The sequence below is a fragment of the Panthera pardus genome, unplaced genomic scaffold (genome assembly GCF_024362965.1).
Source record: "Panthera pardus isolate Hobbes unplaced genomic scaffold, ASM2436296v1 HiC_scaffold_2, whole genome shotgun sequence".
NCBI lineage: Eukaryota > Metazoa > Chordata > Mammalia > Carnivora > Felidae > Panthera > Panthera pardus.
Window position 1 is genome coordinate 42519008 of NW_026526765.1, and position 15906 is coordinate 42534913.

General features: G+C 43.9%; 1 protein-coding gene across 6 annotated transcripts in view; it reads left to right on the plus strand.

The window, feature by feature from the left end:
• Positions 1-15906, plus strand: part of HMGXB3 (HMG-box containing 3) — a 47249-nt gene that overhangs the window by 26649 nt on the left and 4694 nt on the right. For all 6 annotated transcript variants that reach the window (XM_019464401.2, XM_019464402.2, XM_019464403.2 and 3 more), the window contains 7 exons: positions 430-579; positions 4425-4726; positions 5221-5348; positions 9712-9843; positions 10751-10935; positions 14218-14437; positions 15281-15414. In XM_019464401.2, the coding sequence (XP_019319946.1) occupies positions 430-579; positions 4425-4726; positions 5221-5348; positions 9712-9843; positions 10751-10935; positions 14218-14437; positions 15281-15414 (1251 nt within the window). The remainder of the gene's footprint in view (positions 1-429; positions 580-4424; positions 4727-5220; positions 5349-9711; positions 9844-10750; positions 10936-14217; positions 14438-15280; positions 15415-15906) is intronic.

Sequence of the window (15906 nt, forward strand, 5' to 3'; positions counted from 1 at the left end):
AGAAAGAGAAAGAGAGGGAGAGAGAGAGAAATCAGCCCCAAGCAGGCTTGGCACTGACAGCACAGAGCTGGTTCCGGGGCTTGAACTCACAAACCATGAGATCATGACCTGAACTGAAACCGGGAGTCAGACGCTTAGCTGACTGAGCCACGCAGGTGTTCCATGGCATTTGAATTTCTGACACTAAAGAGTCAGCTCACTTGTTTCACAGATGGGGAGGGACTTGCCAAAATTATACAGGCTGTATTAAGATTGAAAGGAGGTAACCGCAGAGTAAGGATCTTGCATCAAGGCTCTTTGGAAGTTAGTCTGAATCTGGTTTTGCCATTGTCACTTTCTTCTCTGATTTACTGATAGCTGGTCATCCTGGTTTTTGACTCTGCCCAGGTGTAACTTTTGTGGAATTGAATACTGGTTTTACTTTTTTAGGATTTGGGCCTCGCTACTTCAAGAGGTCGGGGAAAATGCAAGAATCCCTCTTGTAACTACGTCTACACCAACCGACATAAACCGCGGATTTGTCCCAGCTGTGGTTTTAACCTTGCTAAAGACCGGACTGAGAAAACCACCAAGGCTCTTGTGAGTTCCTCCCCTAAACACATCCCCTAGCCTTGTGTTGGGCTTTGTTAGTGGACCTGTTTTAGTAGAAATAAAATGATTTCTTGGTACATGATCATAATTAGAACACCAGAACTGGAACCAGTTTTAAATTCTGGACGTTCTCTTTGGGCTTCCTTGTCCTCATTATTAAGTTGAGAGAATTGGAAAACGTTCTAGCCCAGTGGATCAAGAGTTCATTCACCAAAGAGAATGGGAATACAGGCTTTACAGAGGATTCTTAAGGGGTGCCTCGTGGCTCAGTTGGTTAAGCATCCCCTCTTGATTTCAGGTCAGGTCATGATCTCACAGTTTATGAGTTCGACCCCTGCTGGTTGCACGGAGCCTGCTTGGGATTCTTCCGCGCCTCTCTTTCTGCCTCTCTCCCTCTCTCCCTCTCCTGTCTCTAAAAACTAAATAAACTTAAAAAAGTTTTTTCTTTAAATAGGATTTTGAAGAGAGGGACGGAAGGGTTACATTCTTTTAGTTCTGAGACCTGGTGGAGCACTGGTAAATAGTATTTTGGTAAACAGAGAATGCCAGTCCTAAGACTTTGTAGATTAGATCACTGCCTCTCAGGTTCCTTATAGAGCTTTTGGCTGAATACAAAGCTTCACTTCTAGCAGTTTTGGCAAATCTCTGAAGTTGGACCAAACTGTTTGGAGTATAAAACACATTCCATTTGCCCCATTAGGGCTCATTTTTTATTTATTAGAACCAGGAAAAAAATGGGTATTTTTAGAGGTCCTCAGACTTTACACATGAATTTTTTTTTTTTTTTTTTTAATGTTTGAGAGTGTGTACATGCATGTTCTAGTCGGGGAAAGGGAGAGAGAATCCCAAGCAGGGTCCACACTGTCAGTGCAGAGCCCAGCATGACGCTCGATCCCACAAACTGTGAGATTATGACCTGAGTTGAAATCAAGAGTCGGGCGCTTAACCAACTGAGCCATCCAGGCGCCCCTCCACGTGTGAATTTCTTTAAGTGTACAGAACGTTACAGTACCTCAGGCAGCAGATGGAATGACTGGGTTGAAGGTAAGAAGATAGATCTCCCTGATCTGCCTTGGGAGGAAAGAGGATGGCGTACAGAACAGGTCAGGATCCAAGGTGGAGTCTGGCCACTCCAGATCTAAGCTGGACTTTGCAGGGTGGAAATGATTTGGATGGAAGAGGAAGGCATGCCATACTCCAGGATAAGCATGGGTACAAGCGAAGCGCTAGGGAGTCTGGTGCTCTAATCACCTAGAAAAGAAAGGTGTGTGTGTATATATATATATATATATATATGTATATATATATATATATATATATATATATATATATGGAGGAGTATGCAAAATAAGCTGCTTGAAAGGCATATTGTGGCCATATTGTGGAAGATGTTTAACATTAGACCAGACAATTTGTTTTTTAGGCGATGAGGTCACATTGAATGTCCTTCATTCATTGTGAGGGCTAGAAGGTTGTGTCAGGAAGGAGGCATATGGGGTTTGGGAATGGACAGGACTACCCAGGTGGTGAGAACCATTTCAAGCTAAGTTTTCTATGGATATGGCGGGCAGGGCAGGGGAGCTCCTGGCAGATAAATCTCACCCCCTGGCCCCAGGTTTGTTTCCATACTTGAGGTGGTGTTCTGAGGTTATCCTTGTGAGAAAGGGAAATAGAACTAAAGTATGTGGGCACTGATGGCTTAGTGGAAAACACATGGGGACTGGGAAGAGAGAGACAGCTGGGAGGACCCTCAGCTGGATGCCATCCCTCTTCGGAGTTTTAGTTTCTCTAGTGACAAAAGCGGGCCAGGTAGATTGTATCTGGACATTTTATTTTCAGGGCCGTGAACCCCAGAGAAGACTCAGAATTGAGCTTCAAATAATCTGTAAATCCCTGAAATAGCATGTAAAATGGGTCCGTAGCTTCCATCACATTCTGTTCCATTGGCTGCTCTCTGCTGGCAATGAGCTTCCTGGATCTTCTATGCCTTTAATGGGAAGAAAGAGGAGGTCTTCACTTAGTGTTGACCATATTCTGCCTTGACTCTGTCTTAGCTCCCTGTGACACCGTAATCTCTTTTAGGACAGGTGTATCTGTTCCCCCATGCCTTCTGACCTTAGAGTGTGCATACTCAATGTATTGATCATGATCATGGAATGGAATTGAGTCCTGTATAAGTAGATGCTCTGAACATTCCCTTCTCCTATTTGATTGTAGCAATTGGTGTGGTTTGCAGTGTGGAAATGGATGTTGGTTCCCTGGATCGAGGATGATGAGGTGACCTAACTTTCAATGTCAGACAGGAATTGTTCAAGGACTTCTAGCCAATTGATTTCAAATCCTACTCTTGGAATTTTATATTCTTTTGTCTTTGGTTGATAGCTGCTTACCTCCAGTATCCTTCTGACATTCTGTCACCTTTCAACTTCCTAAGTTTTAGAGAAATAAAATGTAATTACTGTTTTTCTGTAAACTAAAACACTAGTCTGAGACCCAAGGACCTTAGTGTGTAATGCTCTCTGGAGCCCCCTGGTGGCCATATGCTTCCTGCGCAGTTTGTCATTGGTGGCTGTAATTAAGACTGCAGCAACTCTGGGCTGGAATGGTCTTCATTCCTGTCTTTCACTGTGGCTCAGAGTAGAAGGATAGTATCCCTGCCAGCTACTCTTCCAGCCCATAGTTCAACATAGACAGGGCTGGGAATACACTGTCTCCCAGGGCAACTCATTCTAGTGTCAGTCAGCTCTCTGCAGTTGTTCTTTTTCTTCCAGCAAGCATGCATTGAATGCCTACTGTAGGTCAGGCCTTTGGAGATACAAAGATAAATAGAACATGGTCCCTTCCCTTGAGGAACACACAGTCTCGTGGGGGAGAAAGGTAAGTAGCCAAACTACAGATAAATGAGATGAGAGCTATAGGTGTGCAGAGTTCATAGAAAGTTCCTTCGTGTTATTAGGCAATTAACTTCTGCAAAGCAACATATTATATGTCCAGCAAATAGGAATTAGAATCTTTAGTGTGCTCTCATGCTGGTTTTGGGAATCAGCAAATAAACAGGAACCTTATACTCACCGAAAATAGGGGAACGGTCTCACCAGGTGTGAGACATGAATTCTGCAGTAAAAGAATGGACTCTGGAAACATGAGGGAGGGAGTGATTCCTGTTGCATTTATACAAGGGATCTCGGAGGAACCTCCATTTTTTAATGAGCATTTCAGGACCTTAGTCCTAAAAGCCTTTGATTGATATATGAAATAGTTCCCTTGTACCCAGAAGATAAAAGTGTTAAAGACAAATACCTTAAGTAGTACAGATATTTGGTGACATATCAAAACTACCATTTGTAGAGCTTTCATTGTCTACCAGGTACTATGCTAAGTGCTTTACTTGCAATATTTTGTTTACTCTGCAGGATAACTCTAGGAGATTACTGGTACTTCATCCTTCATTTCATAGATAAGAAAATTGAGGCTCAGAAAGATTCAGTAGATTGCTTTGGGTCACAAATGTATGGCTATTAAGTGGCATATCCAGGATTGAGACCCGGGTCTGTTATTCTCCAAACCTGGTGAATGGGAGCTTACCTCTGAAACCATTTCTGAGTGATGTGTATAATCCTCTCCTTTTACTGGTAGAGAACTTTGTGCCAGAGAGAGAACACCTGCCTCGAGTCACGCAGCAAGTTACTAACTGAGGTGGTTTGGAAACTAGGTTTCCTACCCTCAGCCACAGATGGGCCCATCCCTCTGCCGCTTGCAGCCTCTCAGCATTTTAGACCAAGGCTGGCGGTGCCCTGGCTGTTTGCTGATCATTCAATCTGCTCCTCTCCCAGGAGGTCAGCTCACCGCTCCCAGATGTGCTGAGTGCCACAGAGCCCCTGAGCCTGGCCCAGAGGGAGGTCCAGCGCCAGTCCACTCTGCAGCTGCTGCGCAAAGTCCTGCAGATTCCTGAGAACGAGTCTGAGCTGGCTGAGGTCTTCGCCTTGATTCACGAACTCAACAGCTCTCGACTCATTCTGTCCAACGTGAGTGAAGAGACGGTCACCATCGAGCAGACCTCTTGGTCGAATTATTATGAGTCTCCGTCCACGCAGTGCCTACTCTGTAGCAGCCCATTATTCAAAGGGGGACAAAAGTAAGCACCCCTTTCAGATTTACCCTGTCCCTAGCTGCCATATCTTACTTGGCCCATCTTGCCCCTTTTTCCAAACTTCTGTAAAGCTATATCTGCTTCTCTTAGGTTTCCTTTGCTTTTTCAATTGCCTAAAGTAAAAGCATAGTGATTAGTAATTATCCATTATTTCTATTGAAAATGCCTGAAAGTTGTCGTCACCAAGTTAGGATTTCATTTACATCTGGACTGCCCGGCACAGTGCTTGGATTTGGGAGTTCAGGGGCATTGGTTAAAGTAGGTAATGAATCCAGAGTAGTATTAACTTAAGGGGTGATTCCACAGACCACATGCCACCAGAGCAGACACCCACCTAGAAAACCTTGGAACACGAGCTCCAGCATCTTCATTTGCCTACTTCATTAAAATCTTGAGAACTTTGCCGTTGATCACTGAGCCCTGGAACTGCATAAGTTGATTTCCTTTATGTTTTTCTGTCGGTGATGTTTTGGTACTAGCTCCCTGGCCGGGCCCCAGGAGTGCTGGCTGCTGACAGCCAGCCGGCTACAGGTGGTGACTGCCCAGGTGAAGATGTGTCTGAACCCTCATTGTCTGGCCCTGCACAGCTTCACGGACATCTATGCAGGTGGGTGTCATTGTCTGGCCCTGCACAGCTTCACGGACATCTATGCAGGTGGTATCAGCCTTTCTTCCTTCAGAGGGCCCCAAAACAGGCTTGGGAACAGCCTCTGTTGGTCAGACCTCTGGTTCTTTGAGCACTGCACCTTCCCTCAGATGTGGCTTCTGAGAAAGAGGGGATTTTTTCTCGTGGATGTCTTGGTGCCAGAAGATTACTTCTGGGCTCTTATATTAGGGCTCTTGTATCTTGGATCTTTAGACAAAGTTAATTTTTAAATAACAGATCTTCATTGTGGGAAAAAAATAGAAAATGCTGACAGGTACAAAGAAGAAAATAAAAGGGAATATGGGATTTATGGGTTTATGGTTTTTCTTTCAGCAAAAGTGGGGTCGTGCTGGATATCGTTTTGGGATATTCTTTTTATTTTTTTTATGTTTACTTATTTTGAGAGCGAGAAAGCGTGAGCCTGAGTGGGGGAGAGGAACAGAGGGGGTGAAAGAATCCCAAGCAAGCTTCACACGGGGCTTGATCTCATGACCATGAGATTGTGACGTGAACCAAAATCAAGAGTTAGATGCTTGGGGCGCCTGCGTGGCTCAGTCGGTTGAGCGTCTGACTTCGGTTCAGGTCATGATCTCATGGCTCGTGACTTCGAGCCCCGCGTCGGGCTCTGTGCTGACAGCTTAGAGCCTGGAGCCTGCTTCCGATTCTGTGTCTCCCTCTCTCTGCCCCTAACCCACTCGCATTCTGTCTCTGTCTCTCTCAAAAATAAATAATTAAAAACATTAAAAAACAAATTTTTTAAAAAAGAGTTAGATGCTTAACCGACTGAGCCACCCACATGCCCCGGAATATTCTTTTTAAGTTTGGCAGTGTACCATGGGCATCTTCCTGTGCCAGCAAGTGGGGAAATACATGACCATTTTTAGAGAGTGTATGGGACTCCATTTTAGAATTCTCTTTATAATTAACTCTTTGTGTATAGCCTTAATTATTTCTTTTGGACAAGTGCTCAAAACGGAATTGCTGCGTGTTCACCCATTCTCCCTGTATGTTCATCAGCATCAGACATTTGTGGAAACATTCACCATGTACCACCGTTGTAAGAATTTGGAATTTGAATTTCATACATACACTTGAGTGCCAAAGATTAGAGTATTTGTGATTTATTCTCCTCCTCTTCAGAGCCTTACACTGCCTTGTTTTGTATTCACGCTCTCAATGTCTTGAATTGCCCAGCTGAGTTTGTATTATTTTATGCTTTTGCGAGTAGATAATGAGAGTGCTATTTCCCTGCAGTCTATCTGGGTCAGTAGTACCTAGGATTATATATATTTTTGATTTTAGCTTTAATTTTAAATTTACATCAACAATAACATTTACTTCATTGTCGTACAGTCACATGAGTTCTGACAGGTGCACCGAGTTGTGTACCTGCCACCACAATCCGTGTATAGGACAGTTCCATGGCCTAAAACATTCCTCCTGTGTGTAATCACCCCTGACCTCTAGCAGCCATCTGATCTCTTCTTCATTCCTATAGCTCCATCTTTCTAGAATGTCATTTAATCCAATCATAGTATGTAGTATTTTTTAAAAATATGTTTCAAAGATTAAAATTCTTTTCAGTGTAGTTGATACACAATGTATGCAGTATCTTAAGTGAGTCTGGCTTCTTTTGTTAAACATCATGCCTTTGAAAGTCATCCACATTGTTGCATGTATCGGCAGTTTGTTCCTCCTTCTTGTTGAGTAGTTTTGCATTGTGTGAAGTACCACAGTTAGTTTATCTGTTCACTTTTTGAAGGACATTTGTGTGTTACCAGTTTTGGGCACTTTTGAATAGAGCTGCTATGAACACTCATGTACGGGCTTTTGTGTAAACAAATTTTCATCTTTTGGATGAATACCGAGGAGTCAGACTGCTGGGCCATATGCTAAGTGTATCTTTATTTTTGTAAAGGAATTGCCAAACTGTTTACTTAAATGTTTGTACCATTTTGCATTATGTCCAACAGGGAATGAGAGGGTTTTTTTGTTCGTGTTTTTCTAGCCGTTCTGATGGCTATGTGTAGTGGTATTTCTTCGTGGTTTTAATTTGTGTCTCCTCAATGACTAGTGATGTTGAGCATCTTTTCATGGGTTTATTTGCCATCCACATGTCGTCTTTGGTGAAGTATCTGTTCCATCTTTGGTCTGTTGGAGTAGATTGTTTGTTTTCTTACTGTTAAATTCTTTATAATTCTGGACCCATAAGTCCTTTGTCAGATAAGTGATTTACAAGTGTTTTCTCATGGTTTTTGGCTTGATTTTTCATTCTCTTAAAGAAATCATCCACAGAGCAGAAGTTCTTAATTATGACAAAGACTACTTCATCAGTTGTTTCTTTTAGGGATTACGCTTTTTGCAGTCTATGGTCTCTCTACGTCGGTGAAGACCATATATATTTTTCTGTGTTTTCTTCTAATTTTTATAAGTTTATGGATTACATTTAAGTTTGTAATTCATTTTGAGTTAATTTTTATATAAGGTGTGAGTATAACGTGTGAGGCCCAGATTGAGTTCTTCCTTTTTTTTTTTTTTTTTTTGCCTGTGGACATCCAGTTGTACCACCATTTGTTGAAAGGTAGTCTTTTCTCCATTGAATTGCCTTTGCTTCTTTGTTGAAAAACAGTTGATCATATGTGTGGGTTTATTTCTGTTCTCTGTTCTCTTTCGTTGTTTTATGTTGTCTGTCCCTTTGCCATTACCACACTGGTCTTGATTACTACAGCTGGATAGTGGGTCTTAAAATCAGTTAGTGTGAGTCCTCCAACCTTGTTCTTTCTAGTTGTTTTGGCTATTTTAGTTCCTTTGCATTTCCTTTTTTTTCTTTTTTTTTTTAATTATTTTTTTAATTTTTATTTTGAGAGAGAGCGCGTGCCAGTTGGGGAGGGGCAGAGGGAGGGAGAATTCGAAGCAGGCTCCGCACTGTCAGCACAGAGCTCTGGGCTCAAACCCACTTACCATGAGATCATGACCTGAGCCGAAATGAAGAGTTGGACACTCAACAGACTGAGCCACCCAGGTGCCCCTCCTTTGCATTTCCATGTAAATTTTAGAATCAGCTTCTCAGTATCTGCAGAGTCCTACTGGAATTTTAATTGGCATTACATTGAATCTATAGATCAATTTGAAAGTTTAACACGCTTAAAAATATTGAGTCTTCCAATCCATAAACATGTCAATCTGTCTTATTAGGGTTTCTTTTATTTCTTTCATCAGTGTTTCGTAGTTTTCAGCATGTAGATCCTGCACATATTTTGTTAAGTATTTCATTTTGTTCAATTCTGAATGACATGGTTTCAATTTCTGACTGTTCAGTGTTAGTGTAGAAATACCGTTGGGTTTTGTCTATTGAGTTTTTACCCAGTGACCTTGCTAAATTTCCTTATCAGCTTTAGGAACTTTTTGCAGATTGGTATTATAATTTTTTAAAGTTTTGCCAATTTGATAGGTAAAAACTGGTGTATCATTTCCTAATTTGTTGCATTTCTTTGATTCTTAAGAGGATTGTATGTTGTTTTTTCTTAAATCTCTTTTGTGAATTTCTTTTGTTTCCATCCTTCATTTGAATGTTTTGTTGTTGACAGAGTTATTCCCCAGTTTATCAGTTGTCTTTTAATTGTGGTTAATTTGGGTTTTGTTTTGTTTTGGGACACAAAGGTGTTTTTGGTTTTTTGGTTTTTTTTCTTTTTGTTTTAATTTTTATGTAACCAGATTTGGTATTCTCCTTTATGGTTTCAGCCTTTGGTATCATGCTCGGAAAAGCCTTCCCCACTCCTTTATACCCTTCTGTAATGAGAACACATATTCTAGAACTTGCTTTTGTGCAAATTTATGCTTTATGTTTTGTGCAAATATAAAATCACCCTCTTTTATTTGTCTTCAATTGATTGCATTTAAATTTTTCTGAGTCTTTCATCTTCGGATTTTGTTAGGGGTGATTTTATAGTTTTTGTTACATCCCTGGGCTAGAGGGTACTCCTGGCCTTCCCCCACAGTGTGGCTGTTGAGAAGTAGAGGAAGGGCAGCCCCGCTGGTAATGAAGACTGAGCTGGGCCACAGGGAGGGGTTTCTGTTTTTATGAAAACATTCTCTACACATTTAATTGCGTGCTTTTTTCATTTAACTGTGTATTATGGATGGCTCCCATGTCAGAGCATTTAGGTTTACCTTATTCCTTCTAATGCATAATTTTCTATTTGAGAAATGTACCATAATTAATTTAGCTCTTATGCTATTGCTGGACATTTAGTTTGTTTCTAATTTTTTGCCGTTGTAGATGTTTTAACATGAGTTTCTGTGTTGCTTCTTTTTAACTCTGCAGGTCTCTTTAATGTGGGGAACAAGCTACTAGTGAGCCTGGACTTGCTGTTTGCAATCCGAAACCAGATCAAGTTGGGGGAGGACCCCAGAGTGTCCGTCAGCACTGTTCTGAAGTCAGTGCAGGAGCAGACAGGTACAGGTTGTCGTTCTCCCTTTTCCATGCTAGTTCTGAGTTCCCTGGGAATTTTCAGCACTGGGCTTCGGTTGAAAGAATCATCTTGCAGAAGAATCTGATAGTTCGGAAAGGAGACATTCTTGACTTCCCTGGAACTCTCCTCCTTTTGAATTTTGCAAATGCCAAATTAACTTTGGGAAGAATGAGTCTTTCCATCCAGCCAGGGACCCCCAGCACGAGGTTAAGCTGACTCTTTAGAAGTTCATCCTCTGATCATATGGGTAGACAAGGCCTCACTGCATGTTGATCAGACTCACTCTGAGTACATAGCTTCTGGAGGTCTGCTACCATTCCCAGGGCTCATGTTGAGACCTGAGGGTGGTGACCACCCTCCTTATTATTAGCAATTATTTTCCCCCTTGCTTTCCTTCTCTCTGTTGTTGCTTTTCCCTTCCTATCCCTGCAGGTTTCCGTTCCCTTGCACCTTGCTTGCTAGGAGGTCAGATAGAGTACTGCAGAGGTTCTGGGGTCAAACAGGCTTGTGTTTGAGTCTTGGCACTGCTACTTAGTGGCAGTGTATTTTTGAGCAAGTTATTCTCTGTGCCTCAGTTTCTCCAGTTGTAAAATGAGGATGAGAATAGCTTTTATTTCATAAAGATGTGAGAGTTAAATGAGTAACGTATTTGAAGTTGTTTGCACTGTGTTTAGTGCCTAGTAGGTACTTAGTGCGAGGTGGTTACATCTCTGATTGGAATTGCCCTTTGGGGTTGCCACCCGAGCCCTTAGGGCCAGGGTGCTTGACCCCGGGGTGTTCTTAGGGGAGAAGCAGTCTTGCAGAGTTGCTGTTCTTGCTGGCCATTGGTTCATGCCCAGTGGCCTCACGGTCTTTTGCCGTGACTTCTCAGAACTCTTGCTCTCCTTGCAGAAAAGACCCTCACCTTGGAGGAGCTGAGCCAGCTGCAGGAGCTGCTGTGCAATGGCTATTGGGCTTTCGAGTGCCTCACTGTCCGAGACTACAATGACATGATCTGTGGCATCTGTGGTGTGGCTCCCAAAGTGGAAATGGCCCAGAGGAATGAAGAAAATGTGTTGGCACTGAAGAGTGTGGAAGTAAGTATCTCCTGCCGCCTTTAGAACTGTCCTCACGCTTCGGCAGCCACCTTCCTTCATGCTGTCCCAGGAACAGATGGCTCTAGTCCTGCCTGAGAGAGGGGAGTGGCTTTTTTATCTAAGGAAGGCTGGATGGAAATTATGGCATTTGTTACTTGCCAACAAACTTATTAAACATGAACCAGGTACACTTTTTAGACACTTGGGACATGGCAGTAAAAAAACCTATAAAGTTCCTGTGCTCATGGGGCTCGAGTCCTGCTTTGGGAATGTGGGAAATCCCCAAATTTGAGAATTTAACAGGAAACAAACATTGTTAATAATTGTATGTTATATCAATGTCTATATTATATGTAGTAAGTAGTAATTAAAAGTAGCATAGTGACAGTAAAGCAGGTGAGGAGAAGAGAGCAGTTTGGTGGAGAGCGGGATTCCTGTTTTCTAGAGGGTAGTAGGGGGAGGCGTCTCTGATATGGTGGCATTTGAGGAGAGATCTGAAGCCCACGTAGCTCTCAGGGGAGGAATATTCCAGGCAGAGAGAGCAGCAAAACATGGTCTGAGGTGGGCTTCCTCTGCCTGGTTGAGGAATGGCAAGGAGGCTGGTGGAGAGCGGTGGAGAGAGTGGTGGGATATGTGAGTTCAAGAGGCTGCGGGAGGCCAGACTCCACGGGGGCACATGGGCCCCTGTGAAGACTTACACCAAGTGAGATGGAGAGCCATGGAAAGAAAGTGTGGAAAAGAATGACCTGATCGGGGACTTAGGTCCTTAAATAAAAAGCGTTCGCAGAGGTAATACCAAACTCAGATGGGTTTTATACCTTAATTCTAACATCTCCAAGAAATCTATGATTCTGATCAGAGAATGGTAAAAGCAGATGTATTTCTCCACCTCATTGTATAAGACCAAATAACCTTGAAAATAAAACCAGCCATTTACTATAAGAACAAATCGGAGCTGATTGTATTCATGAATATAGATGACACAGTGCTCTCTATGGGATAATAACAGTGAGTAGAGTAACACATCATGACTAAGCTTATCCCGGGAAACCAAGATTGTTTCAACGTTAGAAAATATACTAATGTAATTTGCTGCCGTACAGGTAAAAGGTAGAAACCCATATGATTATTTCATTAGATGTAAAAAAGGCTTTCATTATTATTTAACACCAGTTTCTTCTTTTTTTATATTTTTATATTTTTTAATGCTTATTTATTTTTGAGAGAGAGACAGAGCATGAGTGGGGGAGGGGCAGAGAGAGAGGGTGATACAGAATCTGAAGCAGGCTCCAGGCTCTGAGCTGTCAGCACAGAGCCCGATGCGGGGCTCGAACCCACACACCACGAGATCATGACCTGAACCAAAGTCAGCCGCTTAACTGACTGAGCCGCCCAGGCGCCCCAACCCCAATTTCTGATAAAACTCTTAGTAAACTGAGAAGAATAGGAATTTTTCTTAACCTGGTTACGTGGTGTTTCAAAAAATCCCATAGGTTCCTGAACTCTCTCCCACGATCATGCTGAGAGGTCTGGTCTGCATGCCTGTGAGTAGGCTAGCAGTAGCGTAGTGGTGGGGTGTGAGCTCCCCATCCCTGAACTTGCAACATGAAGTGTCTGTTGAGGCACTGGACCTTCAGCTCATCTGTTCTCTACCAGGGGTGGGTGCGGGCCCTCTCGAGAAAAGCTTGGGTGCATTTTGGCATGGCCAGCTGAGCCTATTAGGGATTTAATGCACATGCCTCTGTTTCTTCCCAATTAAAAAAAAAAAAAAAAAAAGATATATTTTGATTACGTATTCCTTTGAAGGATGGTGGTACATAACAAGACATATGAACGTAAGCATAGTGCTTCCTGGAGTCCTGTAAGTGTTGTTTGTAGATAAAGTAAACTATAAAAAAAATTTTGCTGTTGTGTGTTATGTCATCAAGAGGCTATTGCCAAACTTCCTCGGATCTGTTCATCTCATGGTATTATATATAGTGTAGTGTTAATAGTAATGCAGCTAGGGTTTATTGAGCATGTTACTGCGTTTGCCAAGTTCTTTGGCTCTGCTCAGTGCTTTATTATAGGACTTAGTTCTCCAAGCCTGTGAGATTTTTATAGATGAAGGGACCGAAGCCCAGGGGTTTTGTCCAAGCTCACCCTGCCAGGAGGGGTAGAACTGGACTTTGGTGTTGGCTATCTGACTCCGGAGTCTGAGTTTGTAAGCACTGCTGTGCTCACTCCTGGGACCCTGAGCTCCAATTTTTGTTGTTGTTGTTGTTCTTGTTCTTGTTTTTTGTTTTTAAACACATCTGGCTTCGGAGACCATTTGGTTTCCAGAAGTAAACAGATGCCCACCTCCCTGCAGAGCTTAAGTCTCGTAGACCTGCCTGGTACCTGCTTTGTCAGATCAAGGCTTTTTCTCAGAGAATGGCGTAGAATTCCCTTCACTCTCAGTATAGGCATCTCTTCTCTTCTGTGGTACTGGGTATTTCTTTCTAGAGACCAGGACTTCCTTTATTCTCCCTTTTGTGTGTGCAGGGTGGTGTGACGGATGTGTGGGGGAAGCAGGTGGAGGCTCTTCTGATGTCAGGGAAGTGGAACAAGAAGTTACTGAACAGAACTTAAATTTGCATTTGTCCCTGAGGAGACTGTCTGGTGGCCTCTCCCCTCAGGGACTGTATAGAGGAAGACCGTCTGGACTGATGACAGTCACCACATCAGTTTGCACACACAGCATCACAGTCAGCTGGCATTTCTCATCCCCTTGTTTTGTGGAGAGGGTGGGCTCAGTAGCTGTAAAGTGTGGTGGGACATCTGTGCTCTTTGCTCGCAGCGTGCACTAGCGCCCTGGGTGGCAGGAACACAAGGCTTAGGCTTTGGAACTGGACCTTTGTTCGCATTCTTACTCTGCCCCTTACTGCACTAGTGTCACCTCAGACAGACTCCCAGACTTACAGAGCAGTAATCAGTGTCCAGCACATAGCGGGTAGTCAGTGGTAGTCCCCCTTTCCTTGTGAGTCAGGGAGAGGACTGGACTATAGATGGATGCAGAAGGGACATAGGATTGTTCGGGTGTTGGGGAGTGCTGTAGTATGGGAGAGAGGAATGCAGCCAAAAGGCAGTTGGGTACTAAGATGTCAGATCTGGGGGTCCCCTGGCCGTGCATGGCTGTCAGATGCGCCCCCCCCCCCCCCGCCCCCCACTTTTGTTGTCCGGAGTGTATCAAGAAGGGGGGCTGTTCTGTTGCTAATACTCTGTGGCTCCTACAGTTTGATCATTTTTATCCTTATCTTTTAGTTCACCTGGCCCGAGTTCTTGGGCCCTAGTGAGGTAAACGTGGAGGACTTTTGGGCCACAATGGAGACAGAGGTGATTGAGCAGGTGGCCTTCCCTGCCAGCATCCCTATCACCAAGTTTGATGCGTCTGTTATTGCCCCCTTCTTTCCACCGCTCATGAGAGGAGCTGTGGTCGTCAACACTGAGAAAGACAAAAACCTGGATGTGCAGCCAGTACCTGGTGAGATCACCTGACTCAGGTCAGGGGAGGGCCCAGTCCAGAGTCTGGAACATTTTCATGGCCAGACAGCATAAGTGGGGGGCGGGGGCGGTGCGATGGGCAGGCTCACCTAGAGGGCTCTTTGGAGAAAGATAGTGACAATCTGTGACAAAATTCCCTAGAGATTAAAGTCATGGTGCAGAATTTTGGAGAGCTGCCAGCCAACTTTCACAAAACAGTACTTTTCCTTACCAAGTGGAATACATTTCCTATTTTATTTCATTTTTTAAATTCTGGACGTGACCTCAGATGATCTTAAAAGTATTTTAATACGTTGTGATCGGCTGGTTCTCAAACAGTGCTTCCTAACATTAGTTGCTGAGGTCTCACCTCATGTTTACTGTTTCAAGACCCAGAAACTGGTTTTCTTTTCTAAGACCTCCACATAGTTCTCTGTTGGCCAGGCAGGTTCAGGAACACAATGTACAGAGAGTGTTCTTGAAATGAGCGCTACTGCTCATCTGCTGCTGCCCTTGTGGTAAGCATCTGAGATCTTGATTCTTAAATACCCATTTTGGGGTTCTTTGAGGGCACTCTACTGAATCTCTTCCCTACATGTTCAAGGGTAGAAAGCCGGTTCTGAGAGACTTCAAATATCTCCAGAAGTTATAAGACCTTCTTTGAGTCCACCTCCTCCAGCACCCGGGGCAGTGCTTGGGGCAGAGCCTGCTTCCACCGCCTGCTGTACTTAGGCCTCGTCTCCCCCGCCCCGCTTCTCATCCTCACACATGAGGGGCTACCTGTGACCTCTGTTGGCTGGCAGCAGCCCCCCCACCCCCCCTTTAACAGGGCTGTCTCTTGCAGGCCATGGCAGTGCCTTGGTGAGGCTACTCCACGAGGGCACCTGCAAGCTTGAGGAGATTGGCTCCTACAGTGAGGAGGAGCTACGGCACCTGCTGAGGCAGTGTGGCATCCCCTTTGGGACAGAAGACTCCAAGGTGAGTGTCGGGGGTGCCAGTGCAGATAGGGACTTTGCGAGCAGGCTGGCTGCCCTTTCTGGGCAAAGAGATGAGCACCCGTGACAAGTGCCTTCACCGGACAGAAGGTGCGGGCAGTCAGGGAGGCCTGGGATGTGGTCCACAGCCAGAGCATAACAGGAATGGGAGGCCTTTGCCTCCAGTCAGTTCCTCTGTGGGCCCAGACTCTGGGGTCAGGAATCCTGGCTCTCCCACTTACTGGGCGTGATCTTGGATAAGCTCCCCTACGTTTCTCAGCCTCATTTTCCTGGTTTACAAAGTGGAAATAACCAAACTACCAACCCATGAAATTGTTGTAAGGGAGGCACTTTGCAGTATGTGGTTATCACCTCTCCTGGCTCTTAGAAAATGAATGCTGTTACATGCATGAAGAGAGACAGTGTGTGTATGCATGTGTGCGTGCGTGCACACGTATATGTGAATGTGTGTGTTTTATGCATGTATTATTTCCTT